Source organism: Schistocerca serialis, chromosome 7 (genome assembly GCF_023864345.2).
Source record: "Schistocerca serialis cubense isolate TAMUIC-IGC-003099 chromosome 7, iqSchSeri2.2, whole genome shotgun sequence".
Lineage (NCBI taxonomy): Eukaryota > Metazoa > Arthropoda > Insecta > Orthoptera > Acrididae > Schistocerca > Schistocerca serialis.
The window spans coordinates 416,210,375-416,226,706 of NC_064644.1; the positions used below are offsets into that span (position 1 = coordinate 416,210,375).

The following is a 16,332-nucleotide window of genomic DNA, read 5'->3' on the forward strand; positions in this document are numbered from 1 at the left end:
GGAAGCAAGACCCCTGAAGTAGTGAGACAATCCAGCTCCCGCTTTACCCGATCATGAAGGGCCACAGGAATGGGCCGAGCCCGAAAAAACTTAGGCCGAGCGGTGGGTTTGAGCGTGATATGAGCTTCAAAGTCGTTTGCACGGCCTAACCCAGGATAAAAAAGGGGCGAAAATGTCATCGACAAGGAATCCAATTGAGCATAAGGAATAGCATCAGAGATGATATTGACAGAGTCATCTATGGAGAATCCAAAAACGCGAAAGGCATCGAAACCAAAAAGATTCTTTGCGTTACTCTGGTCGACCACAAATATGGGAACAGTGTGAATGATAGATTTGTAAGATACCTCAGCATTAAATTGTCCCAAGAGAGAAATCTTCTGTTTATTGTATGTCCGTAATTGCCGAGTGACAGGTGATAGGAGTGGAGAACCCAACTGAAGATACGTCTGAGAATTAATTATAGTGGCAGCAGAACCGGTATCCACCTGCATGCGAACATCCCGACCAAGGATTTGGACAGTGAGGAATAACTTCCCTGAAAGGGCAGAAGTGCAATTGACAGACAATACAGAAGCAGAATCAGCGTCACGGTCATGAATATCATGTATGCGGTCAGATTTGCAAACGGCAGACACATGACCCTTCTTTTTGCATTTGCAACACATGGCCCAACGTTGGGGACAATCCTCGCGTGAATGTTTCGTAAAACACCACGGACATGAAGGAAGTTGCCGGGGGTTTTGCTGCAGTTTCTTAGAGGGTTGTTTATGGTTAGGCCGAGGCTGCGCGTGGGAGCATACTGCGGTCACGTCAGCCAGCGGGGACGCACCGCACGCGTCGTCAACAGCGCACGGTGGTTGTATTTCCCCGACGTCACCCCACGCCTCTATTTGCGCCCCAGCGGTGCGAGAAATTTCAAAAGACTGCACGATGGATAGGACTTCATCAACAGTCGGATTTGCCAACTGAAGGGCACGTTGCCGAACTTCTTTGTCGGGCGCCGACCGGATAATAGCATCCCGTACCATGGAATCAGCATAGGATTCTTTGTGAATGTCAGTAACAAACTGACACTTTCGACTGAGGCCGTGAAGTTCAGCAGCCCAAGCGCGATAGGATTGATGAGGTTGTTTTTGACAATGATAAAAGGCAACACGAGAGGCTACCACATGCGTTTGCTTTTGAAAATAGACAGACAGAAGTGAGCACATTTCAGCAAAGGACAAAGATGCAGGATCTTTCAAAGGAGCCAATTGCGACAACAACCGATACATTTGAGGTGAAATCCATGAAAGGAACAGGGACTTACATGTTTGTTCGTCCGTGACATGAAATGCCAAGAAGTGCTGTCGAAGACGTTTTTCGTAATCTGACCAGTCTTCCGCCGTCTCGTCGTAAGGAGGAAAAGGAGGTATAGACAACGACGAGAAACGCCCCGCATTTGGTGCCGCGACAAAATCACGAATCGCCGATGTTAGAAGCGTTTGCTGTTCAATGAGGCCTTGCAATAGTTGCTCGACAGTAGCCATGGAAACCTGTGGGTCAACGATGAAAAGGAAAAATCCACTACCTCGTCGCCAGTTGTTATAACATCAAGTTGTATTGTATTGTATTGTATTTTTTATTGGTCCTGTTGTCTACATAGCAGCTTATGCATAAGACATTGGACAAGTCAAGTTATAAATATACAGGCTGAAAGTCATTACAAGGCATACATATTTAAGGTTACAATAATACACTTTACACGTAAGTATTTATATAACACATTTCATAAATTTAAATATTGTTCAATGGAGTAAAAGCAGTGATGCTGTAAATATGACTTTAGAGATTTTCCAAGTGTACTTGGCTAATACTTTTAAAATGCTTACTTTCAAAGTCATGAACAGTCTTAGGCTATCATGCTCATCTTCAGATCTTATGAATTTTTTGAATGCCACAGTGATTGATTTCAAATATGTCTGCTGTTTTCACTGCAACAGCTTATACATTGTCCTGGAAAAGCATAGGGATCTGAACAAGACAAAAATAAATACAAGGAACATTAGCACGCTTTTACTATCAGAACAACGCAAAAAGTGGCACTAAACATTCAAATATTCTCTTGCTGTGAAGTAGCAGATGATATGCTGCTGACAAAAACATTAGCGCAATCAGAAATATTAGCAATCTGAAGATGTTCAAGATGGCCCAAAACTGGTTGTGGCATTGAAGTAAAGCACTTCCAAAGTGTTTGTGACTGGTTACATTATTCACCAATGAACATAATTCTAAATGGAAGAGATTTATCATCATGGATAGAAACATAAGTTATTCTGGCCACAGAGATCTGGCCAAGAATATTGTGAATGAATTGTTCGACTACAAAATTTGAGGGAATGGTATTCAAGCGTCTAGGAGAACATTCATCAATAAGCACCTGTTAACTTGCCTGTGATGTACACACTTTCAAGAATAACACACTGTGGAGAGTTCTGATGGAGCAGTTGCCAAAAGCAACATTTGAAATAATGCTGCCAAATGATTTGGAGCCTGTATTTCAATTCTGTCTATGGGCTATTTTGTAACATAGTCGCTGAGTCTGGTGCTCAACACGTGAACAGTTGGTATGAGTTTAAGTTGTTGTTATTGTAAAGTATAAGATTGTTGAGTCAATAAAAAAATTAAATTTTCATTCCCAACCATTACTTCCTGTTTAAAATTCTCTACCGTCTGTAAAATATTGACCCCATATGTTTGGAAAATCCTGCACAGGACAATATCATAAGGATTAAGGAATACAAAATTGGCAATATAATTATTCTAAGTTACACAATAGTTTATTAGCCTTCTAAAACTATGGTTCACTCATAGAAAATGAGACAACATGAAAAAAATATCATATGGCTAGGTAGTTGCAAGAGATAAACACACACAATAAAACATACTTAGCTTTTGAACCACAGATTCAAATTATGCTTCACTTTATCACCTTACCTTCATAAATCTTGCATATTGAATCTTTAACTCAAAAACTTACCACATAAAATATCTAATTTAATTTTCTTTTTTGTAGCTTCTCTTGTAAGGACATCCTTCAAAATTGATATGGTTGATATATTGTCAGACTTGAACTCTGCTCCTCCTTTCCTAGAACATGAAAGGAAACAGTGTTGCAGTTTACTGAAATAAATGGCCCCAAGCAAAATTTTAGCAGCATTTTGAGTTGCTTAATTTGTGATTTTTGACTGGAAACTTCCCTCAATACAGAAGATGTCTATGTAAAACCACTTGTACAATGAAGGCAAAACTCCATTTTCAGTTCAGTAGTGCATGCTTTGTCTTCAATAATGAGCAGGGTATATTAGCTTCTGTTCATTGTTCGGTCTGTCAACATCCATCCTGAAAGGGTCATTTGATGCTCAGACATGCGTTACATTGTCACTTAATGGCAACAAGGGGTGATCAGTACCTTAAATCGCCCACTGGATTAGAGAACACCAAGGCGATGTCATTTAAATGCTATCATGAGGGACAAAACACTGAAGATCTGCCTTGTAACATCTGTGAGGTGGACCAGTGTACACTGTCTATCGAGACTGTCAGAATCTTACTTCCCACAGTCAGTGACACAGTGTCTTAGAAAATGCTCTCAGATGCTGATAATTCCCTGACATGTTGATGTGTTTTGTGTAAAAATCAATGTAAGAATTCACCTAAATACTCTATCATTAAATAACTAACTAAACATCATTTTGGTTAAAAAGCTGACATTTATGTAATGTTTCCAGTTTCACACAATCACTATTATTTCATTTGTTGGATGCCACTATTGTAATTTTTTATACTGTCTGAGTTAATGAGAAGATTAATGTGGAATGTATGTAAAGTGCGAATTGCTTAAAATGTTGAGTGAGTGAGAGAATCAAGATTGTGCAACCTTACTGCTAGTCACATACATGGGGGAATATGATGAGTGCAAAGCAGCCAGCTTTCAGTGCTTTAGTGACATGATGTTTACTTCGTTTCTTCAAACAAGTAAAGATGCAGTAATTTTTTGCAGACTTTTTGAAATTTATTAATTTGAGTTTTTGTTAGATTGATTTTGGGACTGTGACTGGTCAAAAGTGGAGATTACCAGGTCATATGAGTAAAAATAGGAAGCCTACAATTTTATCTTACAAATTACAGACGAGATGTGCATCTTCATATTCTTGTGATGCAATGACTGATCCATTAAAATATTGGGCATTCAACAGAAGCAACCCTATTTTTTTCTGATATTTTAGCTGTATACCTTCAACCGCCTTTAGACTGAGCTGGTGCATTAAAACTGCAGCACTTGCTCTGTCCTTTTAAACCCATGAACCAACCACTGTGCATGGGGCCACAGATACACAAGCACCAGGGACGTTGATTGATGGCAACGAAGTATGCATAAATTGCATCTGTGACTATGCAATTAATCCATGCTGGGATACTGATGAATCATTGTGAGCCGCACTATAATGACTTATAAAGTTTATTAAAAGAAAAGCAAGATTCCATGATTTTTCCAGGCTGATACCATTATCATTATTGTTTAAATTCTTCATTAAATGAATTTCAACTGTTTCTTTCAAAAAGATGAAGTCAACACCACAATTTTGACATTTTCATATTGAGAGACAAGTGCTAGTGCCATGTGCTGCCACAGCCGATTTATTGAGCTGCAAGAGGTGGTGTAACTACCGTGTTTCATGCATCTTTCATGGACTGTACAAGTTGCCTGCCTGACTTACGAAAAGCCATACTTGCAGGGATCTTGTAAACCACCACATTGCAGAGCATCAAGTCATCTTTTACAGAATCCAAAAGTGCTGATTTTTTCAGTGGAGGGTGATAAATCACTTTAAGTGACAGTCTTTAAGTGACAGTCTGTCCTAAATTGGATGACATACTTCCTACATATGGTAGAAGAACTGTGGATTTAAATCCTTCTCTGTCTTCTTTCAAGAACGTCTAAATTAGTTACATTCATTGTGCCTTGTGTATCTGTTGTGGAGAACATCCATTTGCTTCAAAAACTCCCTTTAAAAGCTAATCTTGAAGACTACTCCCTTCACCAATGCTATGTGCTCTAAGAACCACAGTTCCAAGAACATTTATCATCTGAGAAGGCTATCTGTATGTAAATGTTAAGTCCATATGAGGAGTCACCTTTCAATAAACTGTGTATCCTAAAGTACCATCATCTTTGTGATGAACCAGAACTTCCAAATATAAATGGCATCCCTCTTTTTAAATTTCCACTGTAAACTAAATTTTTAAATGGATGGTATTCAGATGGTTTAATAATTCTCATAATATAACCTCACCATGGTGCCTTACTACAAACACATTGTCACCGTATCTCCAAAATATTGAGGTTTTCAAACTAGCAACACCTTTCCTCGAAGTCCTCCATGAACAAAGTGACCACCAAGGGTAACAAGATACTATCTACGGCTACAATGTCAGTCTGTTTAAAATTTTTTTTGTTAAACAAAAAGTTGCTGTCAAAACATTTTTAAACAAAGTTAAATAAAAAACTCTTTATCAAACCATTTGCCAATAACAGGTAAGGATACTAAAAAGGGAACCTCGGTGAATGACACCATGTCAAAGCTGATTAATGAATCAAAACTGTTCAGTCATGGTGATTTGAGTTTACCAATGGAGTCCACAGAATTGCCATGTTATGAGTGAATTTTCTCACAAGAGGTCTTATGTCAACACTAAGTGTTTGGCACAGTTGTAATTTGCAGAGCCAGTGTTAAACACCACTGCTCCCATGATAACAGCTTAATTAGGAATTTTAGGGTAGTCCATAATGCTTTGGAGTAACTGTACCACTTGGTTTCAATCTTCACACAGCCAAAACTTCATTGGGAAACTTAAATCACTGATTCTGAACAGTTCTGATTGAAAGAGGCTAAGATGGCAACAAGTGAAGTTGTATGTGATGATAAAGTGAACAAAAGTTACAGTGAAGTGGTGAAAAAGCGACCTTGTAGTGATTGCAACGGAGAAATTACGAAGTTAAAAGAGTGCATATTAAGTCTACAGTTCACAATGGATGCATTAAGACGTGAAATTTCCCGCCTAACAAATGAAAATTCTGTGCTGCAAAAGCCACAGACAACGCGTGTTCCTGTATCTCAGACAAGTAAACCTAAATTGCAAGACTGGAAACAAGTAAGTGCTGAAAAATCAAAAAAGGGTATCAATTGTAGCAAGTGAACAAAATATTGTTGATAAAAATAGGTATAGTGTACTCTCAGCAAGTGCTCACAGTAAATCTACAGAACTTGATAAAGAACATAGTAAATGCAAACTTGAAAGAAACACTGTGAAAAGTACGAAAGTAAGATACAATACGAGAGCCTCAGTTAAAAATTGTAAGGAACCTTTGAAAATTGCTGAAACGAAGTGTAATGAACTCCCAAAAACAAATGGAATAACGTCAATTAATAATGAAAATGGATACAGTTCACAGTGTGAACATAAATATTGCAATGAAGTTAGTGACTCCTGCAACGAACTGTATAATTCTTGTAGTATGAAACAAACTCTGAAGTGCAATGTGCTTTTACTCTCAGATAGTCATGGAAGAAATCTCGCGGAAATCCTAAATGACACGAGCAATCATCTTCAAGTGAGTAGTGTTGTGAAACCCGGTGCGAAAACAAAAAACGTTATAGAAGACGCCGACCTAAAAGGAAAAATGCTGCGTAGCAATGACTTTATATTTTGTGTAAGTGGTGCAAATGACGTGGGAAGAAATGAAGCTGATATCTGCATTGAAGCCCTGAAGAACTTCCTTGAAGAAAATAAGCAGAAAAATACAATGGTCGCTACTGTTCCGCATCAGCACAATCTGATCTACAACTCGTGCATAAACGAGGAAATACGAAAAACGAATATTAGAATTAAGGCACTATGTTCAAACTATGGAAATTGTTCTATTCTAAATTAGGAAAGTTGGATAGGTCAACACACATCCCATGGATTGCACATAAATTATGCAGGTAAACGCTATTTGTGTGAAAAATTAAATTTAATCATAAAAGAAAGAATCGAACTGAAAAACTTAATATATAAAAACAGTTTGTTCACAACTGAAAGAAGTCCGACAGAAACTTTTTTAGACTAACTCAGCCTTCACCATACATACATGAAGGCGAAGTACTTGACAACATCGCAACAGTAAAATCAAAATAATACTGCAAACTGTCCAATATATTACCAATAAAATTGAAAAAACGGAAGAATTTCTAAGTGTTAGTAGCCCTCATATTTATCTTGTAAATGCACTAGGGTGCAAAACTGAAGAATTATGCAGCAGTAATTTAAGTAATTATAAAATTGTCAGTGTCTATTGTAGGGAACAACATAAAGGTGGTGGTGCTGGTATGTATGTCAAAAATAATGTCCAGTGTGAAAAAATTGATTGGATGGATAAACTTGCATGTGAGATGGTCTTTGAAATATCTGCCATAAGAATAAAGCTCAGATATAGCAGTTTAATAATAGCTAGCCTGTACAGATCCCCTAACAGTAACATGGAAGAATTCTTTTGCCATTTAGAGGAACTTATTGATAAACTCTCACCTCATAAAAAACAGACTATAATAGTAGGGGGATGTGAACATTGACTCCTTAACTAATAGTGTAAGTTACCTTAGATATATTGATATTTTACAGTCCTATAATTACAGTCCACAGCTCGTGGTCGTGCGGTAGCGTTCTCGCTTCCCACGCCCGGGTTCCCGGGTTCGATTCCAGGCGGGGTTAGGGATTTTCTCTGCCTCGTGATGACTGGGTGTTGTGTGAAGTCCTTAGGTTAGTTAGGTTTAAGTAGTTCTAAGTTCTAGGGGACTGATGACCATAGATGTTAAGTCCCATAGTGCTCAGAGCCATTTTTGAACCTATAATTACAACCACGTGAATTCAACACCAACAAGAATTACAGGTGACTCTCAGACATGTATTGACCATGTTATTACAAACTTAAGTAAGGAGGACCTTGTAGTTGGAATTGTTGAGAACCACATTTCGGATCATAGTGCATTAGTCCTAGAGCTTCACACTGACAAAGAAATAGTATCTCATAAGGAACAATTTACTTATAAAAAAAGCTTGACTATCATGCATTAAAGGAAAAACTGGCACACATAAACTGGTATCAGGTAAGCCTATATGCAACAGAAGACATTAATGAAAAGTGAGAAATATTTTATACAACATTAACCCATTGTCTAAATCAACTATGCCCAAGGGTCAAAATACTAAAGAAAACTGACAGTTCCAGGAATCTTAAACTCCCCCCTAATGTGATGAAATTAAAGAATGACATGAATGACCTATATTTCTTTTTAAAGACACCAAACTGCAGTACTTGCAGTCAAAATACAAAGCCTGTAGAAAAACCTATAGGGAAGCACTTGAGACATTAAAGGCACAGAAGTATGCAGAACAGATGAGTCAATCCTGCAATGTCAGCAAAACAGCGTGGAATGTAGTAAAGAAGGAAAGTGGGGGGAATGACAAGGCATTGTGTAACAACATAATAATAAGGGGCAATGAAAAATTGGTTAGTGACCCAAAAGAAGTATGCAAGAGATTCATAGATCAATTTAGTAAGATGAGTAAGGAGGATGCGATCAACCCACCACAGGTGCTAAATCCCAGTAATGTCAGTAATTCATTCTTCCTGAGATGTGTTACAGAACAGGAAATCCTGAGAACCATTTCCAACTTAAAAGCAAGTACATCCAGTGTCTGGAATGACATCTCAGCCAAATACAGTAATGAGTTAATAAAGCCACTGCAACATTTAGTAAACAGGTCTTTCAGACAGGGGTCATTTCCTGACTTGTTAAAAGTCACTGAAATAAGACCAGTGCATAAAAAGGGAAAAACTACTGATGTACAAAATTATAGGCCTATTTCATTGACATCAGAACTTCATAAGTTGTTGGAAAGGCTATTTCTTGATCAAATGGAACAATTTTTCTCTAAGTACAATATATTAAAAAGTTCTCAACACGGTTTCAGGAAGGGCAAGTCTACAACAACAGCCATAGCCACATTTATTCAAGCACTATTGAATAAACTTGATGATGGAAACAAAGTTATTGGCACCTTTCTAGACCTATATAAGGCTTTTGATACTGTAAATCACTCCATTCTTCTACATAAGTTAGAAACTTATGGGGTGAGAGGAGTGGCATTAGATTTGTTAAGATCATATCTTGCTGACAGGAGACAATGTGTTAAGTTGTATCATACAAACGGAGGACTTATACAAACAGTAAAATCATCTTATAAAATTCTTAACTGTGGAGTCCCTCAGGGAAGTATTATTGGGCCTTTTCTGTTCATTGTGTACATCAATGATATAATAATTCCAAAAAATGCAGACCTTGTGAATTATGCCGGCGACACCTCCTTCATAAGCTGGGGCCCTACAAAACAGGTAGCAGTGCAAAATATCAAGAACACTAGCCTCATCACAGAATATATGAATAAAAATAAATTGGCATTAAATAAGGAAAAGACAATTCTAATGGAATTTATGCTAAATTGCAAATCAAGACAAGTGGATACTGAGCCAGAGTTATCAATTGAAACAATTGATAAACATAAATTCCTGGTTATTATAGTTGATGAACATCTTATATGGAAGGAGCACATCAGCTACATGTGTAAAAAAATCTTGTGTAATACCTACCTGCTAAAACGCCTTTCTAGCATAATAGCGCCACCAGTCTTAAGACAAATCTATTTTGGTATTATACACTCCCACCTACAATATGGTATTGAGATTTGGGGTGGGGCACCAACGGTATACATGGATAGGGCTTTTGGAGCCCAGAAGAGAGCAATTAGGATAATAGCGAATATTAGTAAACGTCAATCCTGTAGAGAATGTTTCATTAAGTATAATATACTAACTGTGTATTCATTATATGTTCTAAGGACTATACTGTTTGTAAAAGAAAATATGGAGCACAGTATAATAAATACTGATATCCATAGTTATAATACAAGGAAGAAAGAGGATTACCACATAAAATTCAGAAATAAAAAAGCAGCTGATCATAATCCATTTTCTGCTGGAAGATTTTTTTACAACAGACTGCCAAATACCATAAAAATGTTAAAGGGAAACATATTTAAAATAAAATTAAAGCAGCTGTTAGTTGCTAAATGTTTGTACTCCATCAAGGATTTTTAATGTTGTACGTACTTTATTTCTACTACTAAACTATTATTATTGTTCATGTATGTACTGACTGACTATGACCACGACTGTAAAAGTTATTATGGACAAATAAACCATTATTATTATTATTATTATTATTATTATTATTAGTCAGCTTTAATGTGCTTTCCTTATTCACCAAGGTTACCCTTTTAGAATCTTTATCTATGACTGACAAAAATGTTATTAAAGAGACTTCTGCTTTGTTCAAACATTTTCTTATTACTTAATAACAAATTTTTTGTACAAACTAATGATGTCACTGTGCATTACATTTGGTGGCTAGTTTGTTTATGGAGGACTGTGAAGAAAAGGCAATCAAATCTGCTAGTTTGAAGCCCACAATATTTTGGACATATGATGATGAAACATTTGTAGCATGGCCCCATGGTGAGGATACTGTGCAGGAATCTTTAAACCACCTACATTCCATAATGTTAATCAACAGAGAGGGATGTCTGCAATTTTTAGATGTTTCGGTTCGTCGCAAAGATGATGGCACTTTGCAATTCTCAGTTCATCAGAAGACGACTCATATGGACTTACACTTACATGCAAAGACGTCACACAACCTTCCCGGATGATGAGTCTTTGCAGAAGTTTGGTTCTCAGAGCACATAGCATTATTGATGAGAGCAGTCTGCAGGAGGAGCTTTTACATTTAAGGGGAATTCGTGAAGCAAATGTGTATTGTCCACAACAGATACATAAGACAATATGAATAAAAAGTAATTTGGACACAAATAAAGAGGAAGAAGACAGAAAGATTTAAATCCATTACTTTCCTATTATATGTGGAAAGCCTGACATAAAAAATAGATTGGATCCTTGCCAAGTGTAAAGTCCAGGTGACTTTTCGTCGTCCACTGAAAACAGCAGCACTTTTGGGTCCCATCAAAGATGGTTTGATGCTCTGCAGCATGGGGATTCTCAATATCCCCTGTAAGTGTGGCCTTTCTAACACTGGGCAGATGACTCATATAGTCCATGAAAGACGCCTGGAATACTGTAGGTACAACTGGCTCTAACAGCCCAATAAATATTGTTACACATTAGATATTCAGCCAAAGCCTTCACCAGAAAAGAAAAACATACATGTACTCACCCACACAAGTTCCTCACTGATTTCTCTGGCTGCCCAGGCCAGACTGAAACTGAAAAGCATCAAATGGGACCATGGAGTAGAAAGGAGAGAAGCAGAGAAGGGGAAAAGATCAGTGAGTGCATTGGCAAACAGCAGTGCTGTGCACTATGTGGACGAGGGGATGTGAGTCGGGAGGTGGTGATACGACAGAGGGGGCAGCAACTGTTGGGTAGAAGGTGTGGTGGCAGTAGGTTACTGTATGTTGAGGCCAGGATGATTTTAGGAGTGGAGAATGCGTTGTAAGGATAACTCTCATCTGCACAGTTCAGATGAGCTAGTGATGGAGGGGAGGATCAGGTGGCTGGGATTGTGAAGCAACCATTGAAATCAACCATGTTATCTTCGATTGCATATTGTCCAACATGGTTGTTCACTTTGCTCTTGGCCACAGTTTGGCAGTGGCCATTCATCCTAGTGGATAGCTGGTTGGTAGTCGTACCAATAGAGCATTTTTGATTGCAGCACACCTGGTACATGACATGGCTGCTTTCATTGGTCGCCCGCACCCTGATGGGGTAGGATAAACCTGTGACAGAACCAGAATAGGAAGTGCTGGGTGGATGGATTGGGCTGGTCTTGCACCTGGGTGTTCCACAGGGATATGATCCTTGTGGCAAGGGACTGAGATTGGGAGTGGCATTGGAATGGACTAGGATGTTATGGAAGTCGGGTGGCTGTTGGAACACCACTTTAGGAGGGGTGGGAAGGACCTTGGGTTCGATGTCCCTCATATTAGGGCATGATAATAGATAATCAAAACCCTGTTGAACGATGTGGTTCAGTTGTTCCATTCCAGGGTGATAATGGGTGACAAGGAGTTGCTCCTTTGTAGCTGATTCCTGGGGGTGGTGGGAGGTTTTGGGGCGTGTGGGGATATGGCATGGAAATCTGTTTGCAGACTAGGTCTGGAGGTAGTTCCTGTGAGAAAGCCTTTGCAAGACCTTCAGCATACTGGGAAAGGTAGCTGCTATCACTGTAGATAAGCCATCCCTGGGTGCATATGCTTTATGGGAGGAATTTTTTGGTGTGGAAGGGATAGCAACTGTTTAAGTGCTGGTACTGTTGGTGGTTTATGGGTTTAATGTGGACTGAAGTGTAGATGAAGCCTTCTAAGAGAAGGAGGTCATGTGCAAGAATATAGCACGCTGGGTTGAGAGGGACCACGTGAAGTGCATGCAAAAGAGTGTCTAGGTTGTGAAAGAATGAGGATAGGATGTCCTGGCCCCGAGTTCACATCTTGAAGATATCTTCAATGAACTTGAACCAAATCAGAGGTTTGGGGTTCTGGGAGGCTAGCAAGGTTTTCTCTAGATAACCCATAAATAGGTTGACATAGGAGGGTGTCATGTAGGTGCCATGGCTGTGGTTCAGATTTTTTTGTATACTTTTCATTCATCCCTTCAAAGGAGAAGTAGTTGTATGTTAGGTAAGGCATGTGAGGAATGAGGTAGTGGGTTTGGAGTCTGAAGGACAGTGGGAGAGGAAGTGTTCAATAGTGGCAAGACCATGGGTGACAGGGATGTTGGTGTTTGGGAAAGTTGCATCAACAGTGATGAGTAGGCCTCCAGGAGGTAAAGGGGATAGTCAGTGAAGGACGTGGTTTGTATCTTTGATGTGGGAGGCTAGACTACGGGCAATAGGTTGGAGGTATTGATCAAAGATGGCTGAAATTCTTTCAATGAGAGCACAATAACGAGCTATAATAGGGTGCCCAGGATTGTTGGGTTTGTGGATTTTGAGGAGCATGTAGAAGATGAGTAAGCGGGGAGTAAGCAGGGTGTGATAGGGGTGAGGAGGGACATGGATTCAGGGGAAAGATTATGGGAAGGGCCAAGGCTATATGCAGGGATTGGAGGCTATGCCGGACTTCCCGGATGGGATCACTCTTGCAGAGTTTATAGGTGAAGGAGTCAGACAACTGGCATGGCCTTCAACCAGGTTGTCGCTGCAGTTCATGAAAACTGTGATGGAACCTTTGTTTTGAGTCTGTGTATAGCTGTCCTCACTTCTGCTGATAGGTTGGCACTCCCAGGAATGGGCCTAGGGAACGATGATGAGGCCATCTTGGTTGTAAGGAATTCCTGCTAGGTTACCATGGGTTGGTTAGGTTGAAAAGGGGGGGGGGGGGGGGAGATAATGGTTGGATGGTGGTATGAACTGGGAAAGTCGGGTTAATAGGTTGAGATTAGGTTGGCTTTAGTTGGAGGAATTGGTGGCAGTGAAGAGTTTCCACTGAACTGATTAGGAGAAGGGCTGTAGGTCCTTGACAATTCCAACATAGTTAAATTTGGATTTATGGCTGAAAATGAAGCCTTTCGGTAGGATTGATACTTCTGGGGAGGCTGAGGATTTTGGGGAAAGGTTAACAACAGTATTCCGAGATTGTTTCAGCTCTGCGGTTAGTGGAGTGTTGGAAAGGAGCTTTGGGTGGATGGAGCAAGTTTAAAAGGTCAGCTAGGCATGGTCTGTGTGCTATGAGTGGTTGATGAGGAGTAACACTGTGGGTAGGATAGGGGTTGGACAGTGGTAGCTCAAGGCAGCAGTAGGATGTCAGCAGGCTGGATAACTTACACAGGTGGTGTCTGGAGTGCTCTTCCAGGTGCTGGAGTGTAAGGGACTCACTTCAGAGGTGTGAGGTATGTAAAAGGGATTGCACAGTAGCAGTATCTTGTGGAGGGAGCAGAGGTGGCTCTCAACCTAGCTTCCTGGGCACTCACCTCCTACTCTGTGTGGGTTCCATCCACACCTCTGTCCACATTAAACCCACCAACCACCAACAGTACCACATTTTGGCAGCTGCCATCCCTGCACACCAAAAATCCTTCCTATACAGCATAGCCACCCAGGTATGGCATATCTGCAATGACAATAACACCCTTGCCCAGTAGGCTGAAAATCTCACTAACGCCTTCTCACAAAGACACTATCCCCCAAATCTAGTCTGCAAACAGATTTCCCATGCCATATCCCCTATACATCCCAAATCGTCTCACTACCCAAAAGAACCAGTACCACTCCACACTGGAACAATTGAACCACATCCTTTGCCTGGGCTATTACCTACCATCATGCCCTGATATGAGGGATATCCTACACAAGGTCCTTCCCACCCCTCCTAAAGCAGTTTTCCGTCATCCACCCAACCTCCATAACATCCTAGTCCATCCCTATGCCACTCCCAATCCCAACCCCTTGCCACAAGGATCATAACCCTCTGGAAAAACCCAGAGGAGCAAGACCTGCCCAATCTACCCACCCAGCACTTCCTATTCCAAACCTGTCACAGTCATGTCCTACCCCATCAAAGGCTGGGCCACCAATGAAAGCAACCACATCGTGTACCACTTCTGCTACAATCATTGCTCAGCTTTTTATATTATATAAATACCAACCAGCTGTCCACCAGGATGAAAGGCCACCACCAAACTGTGGCCAACAGCAAAGTGGATCACTCTGTTGCACAACATGCTGCTGAACATAACACGCTTGATTTAAATGGCTGCTTTACAACCTGGGTCATCTGGAATCTCCCCTCCATCACCAGCTTTACTGATCTGCACAAATGGCAGTAACCCTTAAATACATTCTCCACTCCATAAATCATCCCAGCCTCAACCTGCAATAACCTAATGTCCCCAGAACCTCCACCCAACATTTTCCGGGCCTCTGTCCTATCACCTCCTCAAAAATCATGTCTCTTCACCCTCACAGTTCACTGTTTTCTGCCAATGTGCTCAGTGGTCTCTCCCCCTTCTCTGCTCCTCTCTTTTCTGCTCCCATTCAGTTTATTCCAAGCTCTTTTTAATGTGATTGTCTATGCTCCCACCGCCATGTAAGAGCAGTCTCTAAAAACTTAGTTTTTGGTGATGAGCCATAATGCCTTCTTCATTTCCACCTTCTATCAAAAGCTTCCTCAACAGTTGTCTTCTGTTATGTCCCTTTACAGTTTCAACAACTGGTTGACCACAGGCTGCAACAATTCATTATGATCAACAGGAAGTACAGTGTTTTGAAATGCCCATCTTCTGTATGAAGTTGGCTTTCTGTGGGGTGGATGGGTGCACCATAAAAAATCAACATCGCCTTAACTCTGCCTTCTTTCCCAATAGCCTTTTGGTATTTATTAACTTAAGACATTAATGGCAAGAAAAGTGTTTCTAAAGAAGAGAAATTTGTTAACATCGAGTATAGATTTAAGTGTCAGGAAGTCCTTTCTGAAAGTATTTGTATGGAGTGTAGCCATATATGGAAGGGAAACATGGACAATAAACAAGAAGAGAATATAAGCTTTTGAAATGTGGTGCTACAGAAGAATGCTGAAGATTAGATGGGTAGATCACGTAACTAATGAGGTGGTACTGAATAGAATTGGGGAGAAGAGATATTTGTGGCGCAACCTGACTAAAAGAAGAGGGTAGGGCACATTCTGAGGCATCAAGGGATCACCAATTTAGCCCTGGAGGGAAGTGTGGGGGATAAAAATCGTAGAGGGAGACCAAGGGATGAATACAGTATGCAGAATCAGAGAGATGGAGGTTGCGGTAGTTACTCGGAGATGAAGAGACTTGCACAGGAGAGGGTAGGATGGAGAGCTGCATCAAACCAGTCTTTAGATTGAATACCACAACAACAATATAGTGAAACCCACAGCAGTTCTCATTTCACCAACTATCAATAACCCTTCAAAAATTACATTATTCCACTGAAAAAAAAAAAAAATCTGTAACTATTTACATATCATGGTAGATAAGGAAGTTTCACATATTAACCATGTGGAAAAATACTCTCCTCTTTGCATGCTATCATTTGCCACAATTTTGTTTTGCCATCTCGAACTGTTTGTTTTTATCTTCTGTGCGCACAATCATGACTGAATGCACTATATGCAAGACTGGAGAAAAATAGCAATCTCCTCTCA

General features: G+C 40.0%; 1 protein-coding gene across 2 annotated transcripts in view; it reads right to left on the reverse strand.

The window, feature by feature from the left end:
• Positions 1-16,332, reverse strand: part of LOC126412667 (Bardet-Biedl syndrome 7 protein homolog) — a 136,651-nt gene that overhangs the window by 15,709 nt on the left and 104,610 nt on the right. For both annotated transcript variants that reach the window (XM_050082370.1, XM_050082368.1), the window contains one exon: positions 3,023-3,132. In XM_050082370.1, coding sequence (XP_049938327.1) covers positions 3,023-3,132 — 110 coding nt within the window. The remainder of the gene's footprint in view (positions 1-3,022; positions 3,133-16,332) is intronic.